A 25,559-nucleotide genomic window follows, 5' to 3' on the forward strand; every position below is an offset into this window, starting at 1 on the left:
ATTAACAAGAGGATATCTACTTAATCACATTGGGAAGATAGTCAATAAGGATTGGATACCCTGGGTCAATTTTGCTAAGTTCCCTTGTTTAATTTGTCCATCATTTCCACCAGGTAAAATTAGACAACTCCAAGAAGTCCTCATACTAAAGTACTTTTTATTTGAATAAAAATAAAGATGATGAGTTTTAAGAAATGAATAAATATTACAAGCATAGTTCTATCAATAGTCCTGTTTTGTACACAAATGACATGGAAGTGATGTTAACCAGTTATCCCTTAAGGCAATTACATCTTGAAAATGGATGTATTACCTTTTAAGGAAAACTTAACCTAACTCTTGGGGTTGAAGTTAGGCTATTGCTCCTATCACATAGACCAACCCATATTTATTCTATAATATAACTTTCATCTAGCTTTTGCTTTAAAATATGCAAGGAACCCACCCACTACCTTCGAAGGAAAACTATCCTCTTTTTGAAGAGTTTTTTTTTCAGCAGCAATTTTTATTAAGATTGTATCTTAGCATATGTGACCATAGTTATTTTCTCAACAAATAAAAAGAATTTGATTATCTTTGATTGTTTTTTTTAAAGGAATTCATAGCCATGTCAGTCTTGGAGATTTAGCAGAAGGAGACAGGAGAAGATGGACAAGTAATGGATAGACTTAAATTTTATTTGGTTGTAAGATTTTCACCTTCCTCTATCTTCAGCTGCTGACTAAAACAATGTAATATGTGAACTTGGTTGCAATGTCAGGTGCTTTGTACCTTGTTGACTTATAAAGTCTCTTCTATCCTTCCCAAATGTCTGCATGTATGGAACTGTTTCCTAATGAAAACTAGGACTAACTGGGAAAGAAAATCTAAGTTGAAGAAAGAAAAGTCACATTTATAAGCCAGTATCTTGAGGAAGTGAAAAACAGTCTTGTAGCCTTGATCCTTTATGGTTAGAGAATATTGTCCATCAGGATTTTATTCCTGTTGACACATTTGGGACACAACCAATTGTCTTCTACTTCTGGGGGTGGGAAAGAGCAGGTAGGCAATAATAAGAGAGGGATCAATATATCATTTTCAGGCACCCAGGTCTGCCCACCATGGAACTTCAAAGGCGCTGAACCAGAGACATTGTTTGAAAAACTTCACCATATACTACACACCATCATGGTAAATCTGATTGCTCAGACCTAGTAGACTCAGAAGATATGGGCATGGGCCATACAGTCTTGGACTTCACTGTTGCCATAAGTCTGCTCCAGGATGCCATGCTGGCTGTCTGGACAAGAGCAGTCTTTGTTGTGTCTCTTTTCTTTTTCTTTTTTGTCATTGTGTATGCTGCTTTGACCACTGTTTGACTTTCATCTAGAGAATCTTCTTCATTTCAAATTTCTGTTTTGATTTTTAACCACTGGGTCTTTTCTTCTATGCTAGAAGTGTCTTGTTCAGAAGGTGACACATGCTCCAAAAGTCTCTTGTATAGAATGTGCTTCCTGCCATTTTTACTGATATCGAGTCTCTGACACCAGACCTGCAGAATATTTTGGGATAAGATATGCAGTGGAGGCAGAGGGGTGGGCATAGAAGGAACCTCATCATTCTGAGATTTCTGAGGTATTGAAGAATCTATATCAGACTTAGTCTTCTTTGGAAAAGGTACAACAGCTTCCTCAAGATTTCCTGATTCTGCCAGAGTAAATCCTTGGAGTTGGGGTGCTACCTTCATCTTGGCCTGAGCATCTGCCAGCAACTTGGCCCATGCTGCCATCACAGCTGTCCCATTTTCTCTCTGCTGAACATCCATTGCCAAACTGGACTCATGCACCATCTTGACTTCCTTTGTTTTGTCTGTATTATTGGCTGGAATCTCTTCTTCCACTTCCACAGAAGAGTTCTTGACCTCCAGACTTGCTACTTATACTTCTCTAGGTGTCACTTCCTTCATTTGTAAAATGCCAGGTTCAACAAGATTTTCTTTCATCTCCATAATCCTGTGAGCCTAGGATACTGGTCATTTAGCTTTTGTACTTCTGTTTGTGGTAGCTTTTCTCCTTCCAAACTGCTCTGTCTCCTCTTTTCCGTACTTTTCTTCAAGAGTTTTAATTTTTAGGAAGTTTTTCCTAACATCAAACTCAAATGTCTCCGCTTATTTCATCCAATGTTCCTGGTTCTGCTTTCTGATTTTATAAAGAACAAATTTCCACTTCCCTTCAAATGATTCCTTTACAGATTTAAGAACATTCATCATATTGTTCTCCTTTGGAGGGCATTCCTCTTTAAAGTTCTTCCATTTATCAGTGTCATTCCTAAAATGAAGCACCCAGAACCATGTCAGTTATATATTGATGCTTATCTAGAAAACTTTCATATTCACCAGTGGTGGGCTCACTGATAATAAGACATCACCCCATTCATAAATTAGACTTCTTGATGAAACTGAACAGTTTCAAGACTGTGTATTATAATAACTATCATTTATATAATTTGATATATGGCTATTGTTTACCTTTTTTTCAAAGTGATTTATTTCCCCATCCCAATTACATGCAGAAACAATTTTAACCTTTTTTTAAAATTTTGAGCTTCAATGTTTTTCCCTTCCTCCCTCATTTCTCTCCTCCCTAAGACAATAAGCAATTGAGTCATGTGCATGTATGTAAAACATAATTCCATTATTAGTCAGGTTGTGAAAGAAGATACAGACCCAAAGGGAAAAAATTAAAGAAAGTAAAAATCTATGCATCAATCTGTATTAAGATTCCAGACTCCATAAATTCTTTCTCCAAAATTGGATAACATTTTTCATCATGAGTCCTTTGGAAGTGTCTCGGATCATTGTACTGTTGAGAATAACTAAGACATTCACAATTGATCATCTTACAATATTGCTTTAATTGTGTACATTGTGCTTGTCCTGCTCACTTCACTTTGCATCAGTTCATGTCTGTCATTCCATTTTTTCTGAAATCACCAGCTAAGAACAGTTGATGGCTGTTCTCAACAGAATGAAGGTCTGTGTGAATTGCTATAACCTCTCTCTCCCCCCATCCCCAAAATACACACAAGCAAAAAAAAAGTCATATGACTCTCAGGGGTTTAAATTTAGCTCTCCAGTGAGCACCTAGGAGGGTTGAGTAGAAGTTGAAGCTAAACCACAGACATCATAGTGGAAATATAATTGAGCTTCATGATGATTTTCAATCATTGCTCTGAGAGAAAACTCTTGAACAGGTGTCAAAAACGTTAAATGGTCCAAGGCAGTAGCAAGTATAGATATAGCGATGCATAGATATGATAAACAATAATAGATAGTTACATATATGTATATGTATGTATGTATGTATGTGTAAAACACTTGCTCATTTGTGCTTGGTGGGTACTAATGACCATTAAGTTGCACTCTTCTGAGATAAGTGTTCATAGACTTGACTTTAAAAGGTGATAAGAAAAATATAGACAATATCCTAGGGGTGACAGATCACTTAACTGGCAGGCAGAGGTCTACCAAAAGAGAATCAAAAAATCTATCTATTCCCTAATCTATCCTATGCCAAGTTGCCAAAATTATCTTACTAAAGCACATCTGACTATTTTGTTCCTCTGTTCAGGAAGCTTCACTGTTGCCTCTGAGTATCTAAATGTCTTCGCAATCTAGTTTGAGATAAACTTGTCAATTTGCTATTCCCTAAATCAATCATATATCTCCTACTCTTATTCATTTTCACAAATTTTCTGTACGCTATGTCTAAAATGTTTCCTCATCTCGCCTCCTTAGATTCCTAGCTTCATTTAGCAATGATATAATAGCTAACATGTATATAGCATCTTAATATTTGCAAAGCACTTTTAGAAATATTATCTCATCTGATCCACAATAACTGGGAAGTAGGAGTTATTATTATTATTATTATTATTATTATTATCTTCATTGTATAGGTGAGGAAATTAAGGCAAAAAAATTAACCAGCCCAGGGTCACACAATTACCTGCTATCTTAGTTGGAACTGAATTTATATCTTCCTGACTCTAGGTCTAGAGCTTTATTCACTATACTACTTCATTGCTACCTTATATAAGAAGCCTGTCCTAAACTCCACAGTTCTCAGGGCTCTCCATCTCCTCAAATTCTTATGTATATCTGTTTACATTGTAGTCCCAAAGAACTGGAAATTGAGGGACATCAGTTGGGAAATGGTTGAACAAATTATGATATATGAATGTGATGAAGTACTATTTCTCTAAGAAATCATGAGTGGCCAAACTTCAGAAAAGGCTGGAAAGGCTTGTGTGAACTGATGCTGAGTGAAGTGAGAAGAATCAGGATACATTGTTTATATTATAAACATTAACAGCAACATTATGTTATAATCAATCAATATGATAGACTCAGCTCCTCTCAGAGGTTCAGTGAACAAGAACAATCTTGAGAGACCTGTTATGGAAAATGCCATCCACATTCAGAGAAAAAATTATGGATTATGAATGCAGAGTAAAGCATACCATGTTCATTTTTTGAAACTTTTATGTTTTTTCTTTCTCATATTTTTCCCTACCTCAATTCTTTTTTCACATGACTAACATGGAGCAATGTTAAACTTGACTGTACATGTACAATCTTTAACAGATTGCTGCCATGGGGAAGGGGGAGGGGAGGGGGGTGGTAGAATAATGTGGAACTCAAAAGCTTGCAAAAGAATGAATGGTGAAAACTAACTTTACATGTAACAGGGGAAAATAATTAAAAAACAAACAATAAATAAATAATTGTTACTGAGGGAAATATTTATTTAATGCCTTCATAAAATTTTGCTGGGTTAGATTGGATGAGATTGGACTGAATTGAATTATCTATGACTTGGCTCCCAATATTCTTTTTTTTTTTTAGGTTTTTGCAAGGCAATGGGGTTAAGTGGCTTGCCCAAGGCCACACAGCTAGGTAATTATTAAGTGTCTGAGACCGGATTTGAACCCAGGTACTCCTGACTCCAGAGTCGGTGCTTTATCTACTGCGCCATCTAGCCGCCCCTGTTTTGTTTTTGTTTTTTAAGAAAGATTTTATTTGAGTTTTACAAATTTTCCTCCATTCTTGCTTCCCTCCCTCCACCCACCACAGAAGGCATTCTGTTAGTCTTTACACCCAATATTCATTCTGATCAGAGTTGGCATTGGCAGCAATGTTGGTACTTTATATGGCAGGAAACAAGAATTCTGAAACAACCCTGTAATAATAAATGATAAGAATAGCATTTATTTCCTATTAGGCTGAGAGCTTTAAATATATTATTTTATTTGATGTTATCATCTTCAAGGAAATACAAAACTGGATTTAACTGGACACCATTAAATAAGTTGGGGACCTTGAGACCAGAATGGAAGGATCAGTGAAGTTAACATATAGTCAGTGTATGTATAAAATGCCACTGGAAATAAAAAGTCACTGATTTGGAGAAGATTCAGAACAAATTTTGATCTATCTCACAGTATTTTTTTTTTTTTTTGCAAAGCAAATGGGGTTAAGTAGCTTGCCCAAGGCCACACAACTAGGTAATTATTAAGTGTCTGAGACCAGATTTGAACCCAGGTACTCCTGACTCCAAGGCCGGTGCTTTATCCACTATGCCACCTAGCCACCCCAATCTCACAGTATTTTCAAACATTGGACAACTGAACAATTTTTAGAAAAGATTTAATGGGCCTCATCAATCATGGAATAGTTGAACAAATTGCGAGACATTAATATAATAAAGTACTACTACAACTTAAGAACTGATGAATATAAAAAAAACAGAGGAAAAACATGGGAAGAAACATGAACTTGATGAAAAGTGAATTAGAACTAGGAAAACAGTATGTACCATGACTATAACTACGTAAATGGAAAAGGAGAAATGTTAAAATATGCTTCCTTCTTTGGAGAAGTATAAGAGAAGGAACTATCAGTTTGAAAAAAATGGACAGACTACTCCCATTACAATGTAAGTTCTTTGAGAGCTGGGGATGTCTTTAATTGTGTATTTTGGGGTATATTTTCTTTTTTATATTAGAACTTAGCAGAAGTCTAGAACACAATCATCAATTAATAAATGCTTTTGACTTAATTAACTTAGCTCTTTACAAAGTTGAGAAGAAAAAGTACCAGAACATACTGCAAGTTTCTATAAAGATTTTTACAGGAAATAAATAATCAAATAAATAAACAGATTATAGCATCTATAAAGAGCCTTAAGGTTTGTAAAGCAAAGTAAAGGTATCTGTGGTACAAATGAAACTCAGGTCTTCCTGGCTTTAGGTATAGTGCTCTATCTACTGTACTATCTGCCTCATTATCATATCTCTTAAAGACAATAATTATTCGCACTGATGGATTGGAAAGGAGAGACTATTTTCTGTTTTGGAGAGGCAATAAATCATGGCAGGACTGGCTACACTTGGAGCTTTAATAGTAAATTATGCAAGATATGTGAATATTCAGCCTAAAATTCTAAATCCAAATACCATATACAGTAATTGATCTCTGACCATCAAATTCTCACTGATTTATTGATAAGATTCATCCACTTCCAAAACTTATATTTTAAAATGTATTTTAAGGATTCTTGACTTAGTGATATCTTTATATATTAGTAAATTTTTACAATAGCATCTGGAATTCTTTGCCATGGAAAATGAAAGTATAGTTTCTATGAAGATTATACAACTAATCATTTTGTGAATTCTGCTGTTAAAATAATGATTTCCATGTGGTTGTGAAGTTCTTCCAACATACCTTTCTTTACTTTCTTGGTAAAAATGTTATTTATAGAATACACACACACACACACACACACACACACACACACACACACACACAAATACACAGTTCTCATTTAAAGTAAAAATCTCCTTACAAAGTAAAATTCAGAAATTTTGTAATTTTTAATATATGATTCTCCAAACATCATTTTAAAATAACTTTTAAAGTATTAGTATAGAAATACAAATGAGTTTACATTTGAGAACAAATATTACAAAATATTTGAAAATACATCACTTTGCATCACAGTAGTACACACACATATATTTAACTTATTATAATTAAGTAATCCCAGCTTTTTGTTCATATTCAGCTACTTTTTCTTTCCCCTTCATGCCCATTTTAGCCCTTAAAGAAGATATAAAAAATATAAAAGGCTGAAAGTCTGGTCCATAGTATAGTTCATGCAAAGCAAAGAAAATTCATAATTTATAGGTGAGAAGAAAAAAGATTCAATATATCATATGTGCATGCTAAGGTTTTTCATGTTGTAACCTTCCCTTCAAAAAAATATGAATTGTAATGGAAAATTATTCCAAACCACAAGCACAAACATAAAAACGAATCTTTTAAAGTTAGAAATGCTTCAAATAATTTTTGTAATACTTCTTTTCTGAAATCACAAATTAAAAATTTGAGCCAAAGAAGCATAAAAATACAATTTAATATAGTTAAAGGAATTTTGCAGCTTATTTAAGGATATATGACAGACTTAAAACAAATTTGAGCTTGACCAAACGATTATTTATCTGTTTTTGAGATTGATAGTTATTAAATAAATATAACATGCCAATTTATCACTAAGGGTTTTTTTTAATGAAAAACAGTAGCTAATTAAAATGGAGCTTAATTAATTAAAATAGTAAAACCTAAAAACAGAACCAACATGAATGATTAAGTTTTAACAATACTATTCAGAACTAAAATTGAGGTAAGGGATAACTCTTAATAAAAAAAAAATACTATGCCCCAAACAAAATGGCTTCAAAAATGAAGAAATAAAAAGGTAGACGTTTATACTGTTTTAAGTGCAAGGTGCTTTACATACATTATCTCATTATAATCCTCACAATCACTCTGTGAGGTAGGTGCTACAGTTTTTATTATACCCATTTTATATATGAGGAAACTGAGGCTCAAAGAGGTAAAGTGACTTGCTTATGGTTAAACATCTAGTAAGTGCTGAAGCCAAAAATTGATCCCATGACTCTTGTCATTGTGTCTAACAATATTTCCACTACACTACAATGTCCAAAGATTAAAGCAAAAACAAAAACAAAAAATCATACTGTCAGTCAGAAATGAAAACAATGAATATATATTAGAAATAGAAAACTGTTTCTGAATGTACAAATTTTTAAACAATGTTTTTGTCTTCAAAAAATTATAGTTGTGCCTAGTAATTATACTCATGATTAAAAGTTAATTCAAATAAGTCTAAATTTTAAATGCTCAATCTTACATTTTTATTTGAAAACTATGCTGAATATTGTTATGCTGTGATTTCTCCCAAACCCATCAAAAAAAAGCATAAAAGAAAAAAGAAAAAAAACCCAAAGAATCAAAATAATCTATACTGGTTATACTAGGATCACAGTGTACAATAAAATGTCATAGGTAAAGAAATAGTTAATATATTGTTTTAACCTCCGCACTGAAGAGGTTAAACTCATAGGTAACTGAAGAGAAGAAAAAATATTTTGAAATGACACTGGGGGTAATTTTAATAATTCATCACTAAGAATTCACTTAATAAATAAGCAAAGACAAAATAAAGTACAATATTTTTATTCCTTGGCTACTCTCTTATAAAATTCTCATTCCTATTCCAATTTCTTTTTACAGGAGTTATTATTGTTTCCCATATAAGTTCTTTTTTCATAAAATGTACTATGTAAGGTATAGCCATGTTCCCTAACTCCTGAATAAGAAGATCATTAATTACTGAAGCATTTAACTTTTAATAAAAACCTTCACTATCTCCCTCTTTTCCTATAACCATTGCATTGACACATTATGATGCTGCCTACAATATAGAATGATAATAATTAAGGTGTTGTATACTTAGCCTACTGTCTTATTGGACAAGGGGGTCTAATGCTCCTGGAAGTATCTTCAGAAAAAATTTTCTTTAAATTACGTGCAAAGTATTTTTAATATTTGGCCACAACAAAACATTCATTTAAACTATAGGAAAATACTTTTTTTAAAAAACTTTTTCAAACACTGTAAAAATGCAAACTTCATCATTCCTTCATAAAAAATACTACCTCCTCAAAAATTCTTTTAAATAATTCTGTTGTTTTACATTCTTTTAGGATAAAAGAAATTCATAATTCAAACACCTATTACATTGCTTCTCAAATTGTTTTACTATTTTGACAGAATTAACAATAACTTCTGATATCTATTCAAAGTTTCAGTATAGACATAAATAGCAAAACTATTACTGTACAGACCAAGTTGTAAATCTAAACAATATATTTTAATGTCAACTCTTAAATTTCCAAAAAAATGCAAAGCAATGACTAAATACTGATTTTCATTTAAGAGTAAACAACTGAGTGTTCACAGGCAAAGAAATCAATCAACAATTATTCATTTGTATCTTTAACTGTAGTTTAGAACTGCAATTGACTGCCTACACACACACACACACACACACACACACACACACACACACACACACACACAGAGAAATGTAAAATAAAACCAATAAAGTGAGTTGTAAACTCAAAGGAAGTTTATACAGGATTTTATAGTTTCTACTGTGTCAAACTGAAGGGATTGGAATTTGCTTGGCAGAAATGCTGTCACAGTCTTGTATTAAATCATTAGTGGTGTGATAATGCTTACCAATGTTCAATTTAGTAAATCCAAACGCATTCACTGGCTGTACACTATTTGGGGTGCTCACCTCTTGGGATGGGCTACTGTTGTAAATGCTGTAATAAGGTTCAATTCGAGTATTGATGGGGGTTGAACTGCTCTGACCACAGTGTTGAGGTCCAGCCGAGACTTTGGGGCTCAGAACACTTTCTTTTGAGTGACTTGGACCACAGGCTTGGTCTACAAATTTTTTCTGAGGTTTTGGAGACAACATGTAGGCTGAGTTGGTTTCGTGATGGGAGGACTTGTTCCTGTTGACTTCCAGGCTCCCTTTGCCTATAGCTCGGAGTCTGGTCTTCTGCTTGCAGCAACAAAAGCCTAGGGCTATATACTGGAAGCACCAGAGGACTTTCCTCCTCAGGCCTGCACTGTTCCGAGAATATATAAAAGGGTTTAATCCTGATTTGAAAAATATGAGAGTAAATCCAAACATTTCAAACTGGTAAAAGATAAAGCTTCCATTACCTGACAGAACGACCCGTATCAGGGAAATACCCAGGGGAAGGCAGCAAAGCAGCACGGACAGCACAATGACAATGCAAGTGACCACTGCTCTAGAATCCTTTGCAGTGGACAGATTGACAGCAGAAACCAGTTGGAGCCGACTGGCTGCAGGAGTTGGTAGCTGGTTGGAACACTGAGTGTATCCATGGGTCTGTATATGCTGTGGTTTGTTGTGGTTCTGGTTCCTATATAAAGCTGGTCCAGCCCCCTGGATGCCATCTATGCCTCCAGTCTGGCCCCCTCCCATGAAGGGCTGAGGTCTGGAAGCATCAACTGTGATGACTGGAGGGCATTTTCTTACCTGAGCATTTTTCCTCAGGGCCTGAGCAATCATGATGTAAGAGACAGAGACCACCACCACACAAAAGATGAAATCAACCACATACAGAGAAAGGATGGTTTTACCTTCTCTGGTAATCAGATTGGACATGGGGAGACAGAGGTGTGACTTGCTAGTTTTCAGTGTGGCCAGGGCAGCTAGGGTGAAGCTGGTAGCCCAAAGAAGTAAGGTAAGGATCATCGTACACGGGAAGGAGGCAGTTCGGTTAGGCTGCTTCCCCAGCACCATTCGAAGCCGGTGAAGGGCGATCACTGCCACTGTTTTGAGGGACATGATGATGAAGCCAGAACTTGTGAGGTGAAAGGTGAAGCAAAAAGCATCGGGCATACTGGCGGTTGAGCTAAAGAATAGAACAAAAGTAAACATGGGGGTTATCACTCCACAAATGAAGAGGTCACAGAAGGACAAATTCAGGATCATGAAATCAAAGTTGGTCCTGAACTTCCTGAAGGCTGGGTCAAAGAAGGACATGAAAACAATAATGTTGCCGTAGGAACCCATGAAGAAGATGATAAAGAGCAGGAAGGTACAAGTCACCAAGGTGGCTGTGTGAATGATCTGAAGATCCTCCTGGAAGTAGGTGGTGTTGCCTTTTGGGAAGAATGGTAAGGTGGTATTGGGGGCTATCTGAAGATGATCTGTCAAATTCATCTTTGAAAAAAAAAATGTCTCTTTCCTCTGCACCAAATAGGTATGATTGGGGAAGGAGTCAGAGCCTCAACTCAGAAATTAGCTGGTAAATGTCAAAACAGGTCCAAGGTATCGATGAGTCTGTACACAAAAAAATGAATGTTGAAGAACATAAAATAGTCAGTGCAGAGAGAGTATATGTTTATGTACAGAACACATTTCCCCACCAAAGTGAATAATCATTCCTAAATATTCATGTGTGTCCCTCTTAATTTTCATGGATCATTAAGAAACCCAGGGAGCAACTATTCTTACTCTTTCTTGCTTTATGATTTTTCTCCTTCCTACTCTGATTCTTCTGTTCTCTACTATACCCTATGTGATCTAAGGCAAATCCCAAAGTACCCTATATCCTGCTCAATAAAACCTTGAAATAAACCCCACTGCCTTTTACACTACCTTTCGTAGTTTCAGCAAACATTTTAGATGAATATATTTTGAAATATAGTTTGTTTTCTTGTCCCAAATATATAGCTTGGATCTTATCATTTCATTTGTGGTCATTTAAAAAAAGCAGCTTTCTTTTTTTAAGGGTAATGGACTTGAAAGATAGGAGATGCAGTGTTCTAGTTCCAACTGTAGAACCAGTGATTTGTTTTACATTGGCCCCCGTTTCCTTATCCCTGAGTTAAATAGTGGGACCTGTAAGTACCTTCCTTTTGACTACCACACATATTTATAAATACTGAAATATCTTAAGTCAGTTTAATGAGCAATTAAAATGAGCATTTATGCTAATCATTATTGTGAGCAATTATACTGACATTGGGGAAACAAAGACAAAGATAGATAAAATATTGCTTGTCCACAGGTAAGATCTGGCTACACTTCAGGGTAGCACTATGAATCATTTGCATCTATTTTCAAATACATAATTTACTTTAATATTCCCTAATTTGTCATTTTTTGTTTTAAGAGACAACATAGTATACTGGCAAGGATGATGAATTTAGCATCAGAGGACCCGAGTTCAAATTCTGACTCCATTAGTTATGACTTGTATAACCTTGGGCAAGTCCCTTTGGTCTCTGGGTTTAGGTTTTCTCAGGTATCCCATATATGAATTAGTCAAATCTCATAATAAGTTCCCCTTTTCCAAATCCTATTATTTAAGCAAGTTAGAGATAGGAGGCTTGCTTGCCTCTCCGGGGGTAGAAGGATGGGATCTCTTCCGCTTGATTCGTGCTTTCTGCTTACCAGGTGTGATTCCCAGCACAGGTCGCCCAACAGAATGGGTGCACCCCTCCCCCCAGACTTGGATTTCACCTTTTCTGGTCTCCCCAACTGTTAATGATCTCCCCCCTAAGACTCCCCACTGTATATGCTGTATATATTGTGCATGACCTTAGATATTTATATGTTCTTTCCTTCTTGACATCAAGAACTGTCTTAGCAGGTGGCCAGAACCTAGTAAACTTGAATACATACATGTTGATTTGTGTATCCAATTTCTCAGCTAAGGGTTTGATATACAAGATATAGAGACGGTTCAAATCTGTTCTCAAGTAAAGTCAAAGGATAAAGAGACAGTTCTCAAAAGACTCCCAATCATACTCCTGTGATGATTAAAAATAAATATTTTACGTGACACCCAGAAGCCTGGCAAAATGACAGAAGACTGGGTGGTTAGGGGGCGCAATGGCTGGAGCACCGGCCCTGGCGGAGGACCTGAGTTCGGATTAGACCGGAACAACCACCCAGCCGTGCGGCCTGGGGCCAGCCACTTAACCCCGTTGCCTTGCAAAAAAAAAAAAAAATCGCGTAAAAAATGACAAAAGGTGGTAAAAGTCAATGTGGGGAGCGGGAAGTGGAAAAACGGGCCCACGAATATATTGTGGAAGCCGCGAGTTAGGAAAGCGGGCTGGTGAGCAATCGGGAATTACATAACGGCTCGGGTGTCCGTGCCCTGCCAGGGAAAAGCCACCCGGCCAAACACGTCGGTGGGCCTCGGTGTGGCAGCTCGCTAGTGGGCGCGGGCCTCCCCCGCGGCGCGGGGCCACGGCCGGAGGCGGCACGCGCAGGGGGCGCCCCGGGGCGCGGTGAACGGAGCCCAGTTTTCAGGTATGGGTTAGTTTTATGGGAGGAATGCCCACGACCCGGGGGCACGCAGCTGGTCCCCGCCCCCGCCCCGCGCGGCCCCTCACCTGCCCGCGGCTCCTCCTCCTCCTGCGGCCCGGGCCCAGGGGCCAGGGGGCGGCGGCGGCGGCGGCTCCGGGCCCGCGCCATCTCGGGCAGCTCCGCCGGGGAGGCGGCAGGGGGCGGGGACACGCGGGGACGAGGGCGCTCCGGCCGGCCCGGCCCGCCCCCGCCCCCGCCCCCGCCCGCAGCCCGCTCCGCCCCGCCCCCGCCCGCAGCCCGGCCCGCCCCGCCCCCACCCGCAGCCCGCTCCGCCCCGCCCGCAGCCCGGCCCGCCCGCTCCGCCCCGCCCGCAGCCCGGCCCGCCCGCCCGCAGCCCGCTCCGCCCCGCCCCGCCCCGCCCGCAGCCCGCTCGGCCCCGAGGTGGAGGCCCCCAGGACTGGCAGCGCCGCAGCCCCTCCCCGAGGCCGTGCCCCGTGGCGCGGGGAGAGCAAGGCTGGCGCCGCCCTTGAACTTGCAGCTGAGGGGCAAGGCGAGGACATGAGGGGCAACAGGACAGCGGGAGCGCGGGGCGTGCCGCGGAATGAAGATTTAAAGCAGAGAAGGAGCCGTACAGGCTCTTTAAGCCGGGCCCGGTCGGCACACGGACCCGGTGCCCGAGGGCCGCGGGTGCCCGGCCGCGTGCCTCACGGCCAAGCTCGGAGGCCCCTGGCGGCAAGGGCAGCGGCTGCCCGGGCTGCCCGCTCCCACGTCGCGGCCCGCTTCTGGCATCTTCCTTCCCCGAGACCCGCACACACGCCCCTCCCTCCCCAGCCCACGGGCCGGGGAAGCTCGTGCTTGCGACCCCAGCACTCGAGCCGCCCTTCTCGGGTCGCGAGGCCACTTCCGGCCCTGCAGCGGCCGGGGTTCCTGAGGGACTCGGCGACTCGTCCACAGCAACAGCCATCGCGCTGCAGCGAGGACGGGAGCAGGCTTTCCGGAAGCCAGGCGCTGCCCTCCGCGCGCCCGCAGGCCACGGGGCACCGCGTCCACAGGCGCCAAGATGACACGTCTGGCACGCGCTGGCAACGCTCATGCCAGACTAGGAATGCGGCTAATGCCAGACACAGCACACGCGCACTTCACCCAGCTAACGCATAGGCAGGGATTAAGGCCTTGCTAAGGACCATCTTCCTATTTTAACCAATTCCACAGGAGGTTATTTGTTTAAAATTGGGTTTTGGATGTCTACTTTGTTTTACCAAGCTGCTAATAAGTTCCAATACACTTGGCTGGTGGAGTGTTACTCCCTTTATCTAAATTCATCCTACTTTAAGAAAAAAGAACATAGAAAATCTTAAGGACCTGGGCAATTGTGACAATTTTTCAATCATTTGAAATTTACTATGTTGTCAAAATGTTGATAGCTTGCATATAGTTTTAAGGTGTGCAAAGGACTTTAATATGTCATCTCACTTGACCCTCACAAGAACCTTACAGGGCAAGTATTGTCATCATTCCCTTTATACATATAAGGAAACTAAGCTTCGGAGAAGTTTAAATAACTTGCCATGGTCAAAGAGCAACTTGAATGTCAAGAAATTCTCAACTTCAAGCCCATATTCTTTCCACTTTCTATACTGCTTCCCTTCATTAGTACCAATAAATTAATATGTAATTTATATTAACCTCTTTCAATTGCTTTAGACAATGCCTCCTTGCATATATGTCATGAGGGGCAGTATGACATAAAGGACAGTGAATTGGACTTGAAGCCAGAAAGGCCTGCATGCAAAACATCCTCTGACATATGTATATATGTAAAGTTTGAATGGATCCTTGCCAAATCCCACAATCTCTGTGTCCCAGAGAACTCTCTAAACCGGGAGTTCATCAACTCAAATCAGAGAACTGTTTAAAAAATATCCTTGAAGGAGTGATTCCAAATATATGGTTTCTAGTGTAATGTTACTATTTGATATCATCCATTTAAAAACATAAAAAGGGTCCTAGATTGCCAAATTGCACACATATGTATAGACATATATATATATATACACACACACACACACATACACACACACAAAATATACACACTCACTACACAAATTAAGAGCCTGTGCTCTACACCCACAAATTGCATAATAGTTGCTGTTAGTTAATAAACGCCTGTTGATTGAGAAGATCTACATTTTTTTCAGCCAGTAATGCTCTACAGATTCACAGGTCTGGACAAAAACAAAGACATGATTTTTTTATATGTATATAAACTGGCAGAAGGATCTGAGACCTTTGAGATAAGCTGGAAAAAGATTGGAGGTTAACTGCTAGAATTCACCATTACATTTTTCCAAAATAAGAATTTTCTCCCTTTCACTGTTTTTATAGATTTTATATAGCCATGGCCTGCACACTAAGGAAATGAAGACACCTCCTGCCAAACTGGAAGAGATGATGCAGATTCTAGAACATTAGGAGAATCAAGCTTGGATGAGACCTTTGCAGTCATTATCAAACAGATTAGAACCAGGGCTCTTTATATTTAGACTAAGACCTGTGTTTTCTAAGACCCATCACTTCACATCATTTCAATTTTGTATAAATCTTTGCTTGTTCAGACAGTGGGGAAGAGAATAAGCTTTTATTAAGCACCTACAATGTGCCAAGCATCATTGATCCTTCAACCACTCTAGGACAGACGTAGATGCTCTTGATACCCATTTTAGTTGAGGAAACTGAGGCTAGGAAACTTAACCAGGGTTACCAGCTAATAAGTGTCAAAGAAGGAACACTATTGCCCTTATCTGCACACTCCCTAGCTTATCAATAGGAATGGTGACTGAATCTGTAATGTCATAAGCAGAGGGATCCCCTGGAGAGAATTCATTCTGCCAATGTAGGTCTTCATCTTCTCTGCAATCTATCATCCAACGGGAACCACTGAGGGCATGGAGAGGAAGTGACTTGCTCAGTCACACAGTCAGTATTCATCAGAAAGGGGACTTGAGGCTGCTTTTCATCAGTTTATCAATGTCCTTTCCAAAATGTGGTACCCAGAATTGAATAGCTATCAGATGTGGCCTAACGAGGAGCATGGTAATGACTTACAGAATACTTTATGTACACAAAGTGCTTTAAATAAGTTAACTTACTTGAGCCTTACAACTACCCTTATTCCCTTCTTACAGATGAGGAAACTGAGACTCAAAAAAGCTGTTACCTGACAGTCATTGTACAGCCAAGATATGTTAAGACTGGAATTTGAATCCAGCTCTTCATGATTCTACCTTCAGGGCTCTTCAATTACCTCTTTAGCAGGAGGTTCATCACTGTGGTCTGGATGTCATGCCTTCTTGAACTTTTTAAATGGTTGTTAACAGGATATTCATTCAGAGGGAGTGAGGCATTGTAAAGTATCATCAGGGAGACTTGGGTTCCCACGCCACTTCGCCCACTGAACAAGCTCCCTGCCAGCCTGCAGTCTTTTGCCTTTCCAATGTATGCTCTGCAGTTGCCAAAATGAGGCTTCAAAAGCTCCAGTGACTTCCTGTGGCCTTTCAGATGAAAAGATGAATGCAAAAGCATTTCATTTAAGAACCCTGGGTTTTCCACTCAAACATGCTAAGGAATTGGCAAAAAAGGGGAGTGGTGGCCAGGGAAGGGCATACTAATCTAGAAAATGGCTGAGACAGGGAGTAGGGCCTGAGAGGAGACTGACATGGAGCAATGGCTGTTTATCTCATTTTGGTTCTCCAAGAGGCAGGCAAACCTTTAAACTAGTATGAAACAACAACCAGGTTAAAATGCACCTCCTCTTCACAGTAATTGTATTTCTCTTTTATGTGTTTGCAAATATATACTACTTATGTATTTGAAAAGGCAGACTGGTATAGTGACTAGCCTCCGAGTCAACAGCATCAAGTCCCTGAAAAATGCTGAGTCTGATCATTTTACTTTAGTACTTGAGCAACTCTCTTAAGACTATATATAAATTGTAGAAAAGGTGCTGACTTGTGCCCATAGAGGAAATGTCCTGCGTTGGAAGCTCCACGTATGAAAGCAATCAACGTTCCCATCTCTATCACTCTATTTGACATATACTTACATTTACGTGTTTCCCTTTTAGAATGTAAGCTTCTTGAAGGCATTTCACCACTAGAGGACCTAGCACATTACCTAGTAAACAGTACCTAGAAGTAAACAGGATTTTAGGATCACAAATCTAGAAATATAAGGCACTTCAGCAATCATGGTTTGACTGGGTGCATGATTCAATGGGAAGAGAATGGCGAAATTACCTTATATTTACTTTGCATATATTTCATATCTACCTATAGAAGTCCATGTTGTTTCCTCCAATAGAACGTAAACTCCTTGAGGGAAGAGACTATTTCATTTTCTTAAAAAAAATCTCTCTTGTCCTTGGTACAGAGAAAAGCTTGCTGATACTAGCTGTGAGACTCTGGGCAAGTCACTTCTTTCAAGAGGCTCTGGAGACTCCCTGAAACTTATCTGCTGCTTTCTAATTGACAGGCTGGGATTTGTTGTATGGACAAAGTTCCCACTTGGATGAATTCACAGATCCTTTTTCACAGTTACTGTTATATTCCATCATTGACATGTATTAAGTCTGCAGTCCATGAAAATTCCAGTTCTTTAGAGGAATTGCTGTCTTATCATAACATCCTGTGGTATACTTGTAAAAGCATTTTTAAAAATGCTAAATGAAAGATTTTATATTTATCTATTGAAGTTCAGCTAATGAAATTCAGTTTAGGGTTCTAGCCTAAGAATCTTTTAGAATTTGTGTCATCTAAACATTATTGATCCCTCCTGGTTCTGTGTCATCAGCTAAGCCTTTCATCTATGCCTTTATCCAAGTCAGGAATATAAATATCAAACAGCACAGAGCAACACTCAACACTCCTGGAGCACTCTGCCTTCCAAGTGATAATAATATCTACTCTTTGGGGCTGATCATCCAACCAGATCCAGATTCATCTAACTATTATCTAGTCAACATCTCTGAGTTCTCTCCACAAGAATAGCAAGAGATATTGTGTCAATCCCTTGTTAAAAACCTTGGAAAACCACATATACAGCATCCCTCTGAAACACCAATGTCCAAAAAGGGAACGAAGTTAGTTAAGATATGAACTATTCTTGATGAAGTTATGATGATGCTTGAGGACCACTACTTCTTTTTCTATATCTTCAACATTCCTTTAATACCATTTTCTAAAATTTTCTAGAAATCTAAGTTAAGCTTGCTGACCTATAGCTTTTAGATTCTCATCTTCTTTTTAAAACCAAAATTACATCTATTTTTTTCAATCTTGAAGCATCTTTCCTATTTTTAAAGGATTTTTCAGAGATCCTTATAAGTGACTCAGCAATCGTCTGACAGTTTTTTCAATACCTTAGATTAGTTCCACTAAAGTAGATGACTTGAACACAACTCTCTTAACTATCCCTCTGATTCTCCTGGGATTTTAACTCCTTATCATATATTTTTCTACTTCTTTTTCCAGTCCAGATTCATTCTTCTTCACAGGTCAGGATTGTAAAAGGCCTTGAATTTGTGAGATAAGGATTAATTGAAAGGTCTAAGAATGCTTATCCTGTAGAAGAGAAAACCCAGGTCGAGTAATGATTATTTTCAAGTATTTAAAGAGATAAGTGGCAAAGAGATTAAATTTGTTTTGTCTTCTGAGGTCAGATAGAAACAACAGGTGGAAAAATAAAGACACTAATTTAGGCTTACTGTCTGGGAAAACTTCCTAACCATTTTAGATATTCATAAGTGGAATAGGCTGCTTTGGAAAGTAGGTTTCCCCTCATTAAAGGTCTTCAAGCAGAAAATAGACAAGATGACCACTTGTTGGATATTTTGTAGTACAGATTCCTTTTCAGGTCTAGGTTGGGCTAAATGGTCAGTCAATGAGGTCTCTTCCAACTCTGAAATTCTTGTTCTGTGATTCTGCAGAAAAAACAGAAGCAAAATAAGAGGTGAACAGCTCTTCCTTCCTTCATCATCCCATATACCCCAAACAGTAGTCTTAATTCTTCTTTGATCTTCTTTTCCCCAACTTGTCTTTAAAAAAAAAAAAAACTTCTTTTTGTTGTCCTTATCTTTCCCCCTTAGCTTAAGCTGACTGTGAGCCCTACCATTCCTGACACTATGCTTATAGTAATTCACTCTGCTTTTGTATTTTATATCCATTACCTGCCCTTGATTCCATCTTCTGTACATGACTTACAAAAATCTAAGTTGGTTGGTGACACTTCCCTGTACATCCACATTGGTCTCTTTAGATAGTTCCTTTTCCGCCTCATTGGAACTGTTTCTTTGATAACTATAATATACGTGTTAAATTGTTATTGAACAATTTTATGTCAAATTTTTTAGAAAGGCACAAAACTAAGAATTCTATGAGGTCTTAGGGAGTAAGATCATTACTGTCCAGGATAATTAAGAAAGATTAAAGAGAATCATAGATTAAGAATTGGAAGACATGGGAGGTGGCATTTCAATTCAATTTAACAAGGATATAATAAGCACATATTAAATGCCAAGTATATAATGTGCTAGGACTTGGAATACAGAAAGCAAACAAACAAAAAAGGGAACCTCTGTCCTCAAAGAGCTCACATTCTAGTAGGGAAAACAATATGTGCATAAATATATACAAAATATATACAAAGCAATTACATTATTTTGTGTAGGAGAAGGAAAGAGTATTAACAACTTGGGTAGGGAATCAGGAAGACTTTGTTTAGATGGTATTGTTAGAGCCCAACTCTAAAAGAAGCATATTCAAAGTATGGGGGGGGACAACCTTTACAAAAGTAAAAAAAAGGAGGTTAAAAAAAATACAGTATTTTGTACAAGATTACATGCAGACCAGCCAGTCTGGCTGGAACACTGTGTGATGGAAAGCAATGTTACACCAGTCTGGAAAGACTGATGAATTTATATTTTATTCTAAAACCAATCAGGGAAACAGTAAAGTTGACCGATGTTGGGAATGATATTGTTAGGCCAGTATTTTAGTTACACCAAAATGACGGCTTTATAGAGAGTAGAGTGGAGAACACAGATTGGAAATAGGAGGACCAATTATGAGGTTATTACAGTTGTATAGGCAGGAGGAGATGACCTGAACTAGAATGATAGCTGCTATTTGAGGAGGGAAGAAGAATTAATAATCAACCTACTATGTGTTAAGGCAGTCTTCTAAATGAGAAATACAAATACAAATGAGAAAAAAAAAGGCCCTGCCTTCAAAGGACTCACAATCTAATGGGGAGAAAGATAACACACAGAAAGATGAAAAGAGGATACCAGAGGATACCTGGTGGGGGTTATGATGACAACTGTAGTCAAAACTCAAACAGAGCAGTTGCTAACAAATGAAGAGAGAGAGGGTTGGCATTTTGAACCCTCTATGAAGGGAGGCAATGAGAGTAGTTTTTATCCTTCACTCTCCAATCACAGGAGCAGAAACAACCAAAGGTACTGATGAGGTGTGGCTGAAGTGATCTCCTTGTTGAGTTTCCTGGTGATGAGGTTATCTAGGAAGTGAGGAGAGAAGGAGAAAGAAAATGAAGCCCACTAGAAGACTAGTGAAGTCAAAACCAAGCAAAGTAGCTAGCAGCAAATGAAGACCAGCATGAGGATATTATGGAGGTTAACAACCGAGGCAAATCCAGTTTGGTTGGAATGCAGAATTTAAGGTAGGATTATTATGATTAGAATGGTTGGGATGCACATTCTAAGGAGACTTGGATATGTCATACACTTAGCTGGGAATTTGAACTTTACTCAGAAAAAGAGTCACTTAATTTCTGGAGCAGAAGTGACATGTTTAAGGAAAACTAGTTTGGCAGAGACATGAAATGAAATGAAATGGAAAGAGGAGGGAGAGGAAGATTTGATGAAAAATTACTGCAATAATAACCTAAGTAGTGGAGGCAGATAGGTGGGTACAGGGGATAGAATTCAGAAGTCTCATCTTCCTGAATTGAAATCGGACCTGACACTAGTTGTCTGTGCAAATCCCTTAAGCCTGTTTTTGTTTCTTCCTCCCTAAAATGAGAAGGAAATGGCAAACTACTCTACTCTCTGCTTAAAGACAAAACAAAACAAAACATCCAAATAGGGTCATGAAGAGTTGGACTTGACTAAAAATGACTGAACAAGAACTATTCTAGGGGTTGTGATGGGGGAAAGAGAAGAGAGGACACATGTGAAATGAAGAGGTGGAATCAATAAACAATGGATTAAATGTGAAAGATAAGAAAAACAGGCAGACAGACATATCCTGGGTTTTTAGACATAGATTCGGGGAATACTGGTACCAGGAAAATAGTGAAGTTAGAGAGAAGAGCATCATTTGAAGGCACATAGTTATTTTCACAGTATACACAGTATATAATACACAGGTTTGTGGCAATAGGTGTGGAGAACAGATAAGACAACCAAGACTTTACTGAGTGCCTAGATGGGGTAAAGTTCTGCAGAAGGTACTTTAAAGCAAAAAAGAAAATAACTTGGTCACTTCCCTTAAGGAGTTTATAAAATAGAGAAATAAGAACACATGTATATTATTAAGATGTATGAAGATTTGTAAAGCAACTTTTAAAATTTCTATGAACAGTATCAATTGTGTATAGTACTTGTTAGAGATTCAGAACAAAAAAGTATTAGATATGTCTTGGTCAGGGAAGGCTTTTTAAAGGAGGCAAATTTTGAGCAGACCAGAAGGAAAGGCCTGGTGGAAGATTTGAAGGAAAGAAATAAGAATTTAAGTGCCCAGTGCCAGACACTGTGCTAATTGCATTACGATTAATATTTTATTTGAGTTTCAACAACCTTGGGAAGCTGAGGAAACTGAAGAAGACACAAGGGACAGAAAACTACTAAGCATCTGAAGCAAGACTTGAGTTAGGTCTTCCTGACTCTAGGTCTAGCTCTCTATCCTAAGTGGAAATTTCTAAGGTCTTTTGAATTTAGTGACAATTTAGATATATTCTGTTAAAAACCATTTTTTTTCAGTATAATGCTAGTATAAATCTTAGTTTTCCAACTACCAGAACTTTCCCTTTCCACCCTCAAAACAAAACAAAAATCAGTGAAAAAGGCAATCACAGACTAATTTGAACTTGGGCAATTTTTTTAATTCAGTAAAGTGATACACATTTTTGGATAATTTTATTTCCATTTTTTCTGCATTTCTTAAATAGAATGGCTTGTTAATCAACTAAGATATGATTCACTTATACAATACACAATGGATTTTGTTCATTAAGTTCACTTTTGAGTTAACTGATATGGAAGTAGGAAATATATGTAATTTTTTTTTCTTTTGGGGAGGAGAGGATTGACTTGTGATTTCATTGGTATAGGGACATTTCATCATTAAGGAAATTTCCTCTACCAAGCACTCAATTTGCAACTTAATACTCTTGGACAGTTGTCTAGATCACTGAGAAATGAAGTGACTTGTCCAGGGTCAGAAAGCTGGTATGTGACAGAGGACATAAGGACAGAGATTTTCCAAGAAAAGACTTCACTTGAGAAATAGAGAACTCAACCAACAGAAGCCAAAAGCAAGAATACATTCCAGTTATAGCTGCTAAAAACTATACTCGGCAATCAATGTGCTGATCTAAACCTGGCATTAAAAATAAGTGGCCTGTGAATATTATATTACCAATTGCATTTAAAAAAAGAAAAACCATGCCTATTATTTTGGCCTGTGATAAGTAGAAATTTCTAGGTTGGCAAATTAGTTTAGAGGAGATTCATCAAAAAAGGTTGCTATGAAAAAATGTCAATTATAGTACTCTCAGTCATTTGAGCAAAGGCAGAATGACCTCCACAACTAGGCCATAAAGATTCTTTGATGGCTATCTATTTAGGGAAAACTTCCAGGAACAGATTATTGCTGTTCCCCTACTTGCTCCAAGGAAAAGTCTGAGTTAATTAAAAGTCAACAGGCTCTAATGCCTTACTCCTTGGGGTCAGTTTCATGCATGAAAAACAAGTAATCTTTGGCAGAAATTTTGATCACTGGCTCCATCCCTTGTGGTGGATGGGTTTCATGTCCATTTCATTCATAATGGATCAGGATGAAAATAAAATTTTCTGAGTTCTAGTAATAGAATCTCAGTATTCATTTGTTTGGTAGAAAGCTCGAAGGATAGGAAAACAGTAACACTTCTCAATTGCCTTATTCCTAGCTCTGCTCTCCTTCAATTACATTGGTCAGCAACATTGAGAAAAGTGCAAACTACCTTTAGACAAAAGAATAAGTAAGCCTCAGCAGGGCCTATCCCAATGAACTTTTATAATCTTTTACAATTTTCTTCACACAGAGGAATGTAATTCTAAAACAAACCTGTTTCACATAAAGAAATTCTTTAGCTTGAATTCAGGTGCTATCTCCAGTCCAAATTCTCTGAAATGAGGAAATTTTATAAGGCTCACCAGACTGCACTAAATGACCTGGTATTTATGTTATAAAAAATAGCTTCTACAAATTCCTTTAGTTATATATTAAACATATCACACCATTGCCTTTGCTAAATTTACAAAGATTAAGAATCTTGTTTTTTTTTAAAAAAAGGATAAAGGCTTCATGCATGAAAAAATTAACTAGTAAAGGCATTATAACCCCCTTAAAGCATAGCATAATGGAAAGTACATCATGCTAAAACTGGGGAGACTTGTGTAAATAAACTTACCCCCCCAAGCCTGTTTCTGCATCTACAAAAATAAAGGGATATCGATTGCTAATATTCCTTCTATCTCTTAAATTGAGATCTTTGATTTTCAGTTAACCTATCAGCTTTCACAAACTATTTTAACCAAATTATAGTTTATTTCTATCAGAGCACATCTTTATTGCAACTTTGTACCGACTATTATGAGGCTCATATTAGGTAAATAAAAACAGGTCCTAACTAAGTTTAGGCATAGATTACAATCAACTTAGGAAAAATATAGCTTGAGAACTAGTGAATATAAAGACACAGGCACACAGACATACCATAATGAGGATGGAGAAGAAGAGAGGTATCAGAAGTTGAGGAAATCATCAAAGACTTCAAGTAGAGAGGGTGATACTTGAGTTGATCCTCGAAGATTAGGGGTTTTAAAAGGCTGTGAAGAAGTAAAACACTTCAGGAATGAGATGAAGGGTTATATATGTGGAATAATAAGGTCAGTTTGACTTGGTGATATGTATGGGAATGGGAATAATGTATAATAAGGCTAGAGAAGTTAGGGTCAAGTTATGAAAGGTGTTACTTAAATGTGAAATAGACAATTATATTTGATCATAGAGATTATTAGGATCCTCGAGGAGGTCCTGAGTAGGAGGAATAAGATGACCAGACCCATATTTTAGGAAAATAATTTTGGCAGCTGTGTGGAAATGAATTAAATTGAGTAAATATCAGGTAGGGATATCAAATAGGAGACTATTATAATACTCAAATGAAAGATTTGAATTAGGGTGATTACTGTATGAATAGAGAGGAGATAGGGATGAGAGACATGGCAAAGGTAGAAGTGACAAGATTGGCAACTCCTTGGATGTGCAAAACCTAAGAAATCTCAGATGACTCAGGAACCAGGTGGACTGGTATTCTCAATGAAACAGACAGTTTAAAAGAGGAGTAAATTGGATAAGAAAATACTCGTGGACCCAGAGTTTGAGATGTCCATGGGACATCTGGCTCAAAATGTGCATTAAGCAGTTGGTGAAGTAGGAGTAGTTTGAAGAGGATCCAGGACTGAGTCTTGGATAGCATGCACTGTTACTGAGCATGAAACCACATGTACAGCTAAGGAGATTGAGAAGTGATTAGACAAGTGGGAGGGGGAAAAAAGAAGAGTGTCATAAAAACTCAGAGAAGAAAGGATTGTCAATAGTGTTATATCATACAGAGATCATATGCATAAACTGCAATCCTACCCTTCCTCTTCTAAAAGGACAGCAGCTTGATTGAACTCTTATGACAAAAATGTGAATGACAAAAAAAGTTACAGAAACTAAGTATCTGCAAAAACCCTGATGCATATTATTGATGGAATTCCTAAAAATGTGTTTGTTCCAAAAGCAGTATCAGATCTTCTTACTGATTCTTAAGCCAACTGTAACTTGCATAATATTTTTCTATGGTAATAATATTTCATATCAAATTGTTTAGGTTTTTGGGCTACAAAACATTTTTAAGCTTAAAGTGTAAATGAAATTATTACTAGCATTATATACTACT

At 38.1% G+C, this 25,559-nt stretch overlaps 1 protein-coding gene and 1 pseudogene across 1 annotated transcript; both read right to left on the minus strand.

Annotated features, from left to right (window-relative positions):
• Positions 1 to 210: 210 nt before the first annotated feature.
• LOC141514000 (developmental pluripotency-associated protein 4-like) lies at positions 211 to 2,294 on the minus strand (annotated as a pseudogene).
• A 3,402-nt stretch (positions 2,295 to 5,696) lies between these two features.
• Positions 5,697 to 13,425, minus strand: GPR75 (G protein-coupled receptor 75). The gene is made up of 2 exons (XM_074206150.1): positions 13,361 to 13,425; positions 5,697 to 11,297 (listed from the first exon to the last, which is right to left on the minus strand). Exon 2 carries the CDS (start codon positions 11,175 to 11,177, stop codon positions 9,567 to 9,569), a length of 1,611 nt encoding a protein of 536 aa, XP_074062251.1. The 5' UTR covers positions 11,178 to 11,297; positions 13,361 to 13,425; the 3' UTR covers positions 5,697 to 9,566.
• Positions 13,426 to 25,559: the final 12,134 nt, after the last annotated feature.

Source organism: Macrotis lagotis, chromosome 1, assembly GCF_037893015.1.
Source record: "Macrotis lagotis isolate mMagLag1 chromosome 1, bilby.v1.9.chrom.fasta, whole genome shotgun sequence".
In the NCBI taxonomy this organism is placed as follows: domain Eukaryota; kingdom Metazoa; phylum Chordata; class Mammalia; order Peramelemorphia; family Peramelidae; genus Macrotis; species Macrotis lagotis.

Coding starts and splice junctions, on each gene's coding strand:
- GPR75 (XM_074206150.1), bottom strand. CDS start 11,177: ATGAATTTGACAGATCATCTTCAGATAGCCCCCAATACCACCTTACCA.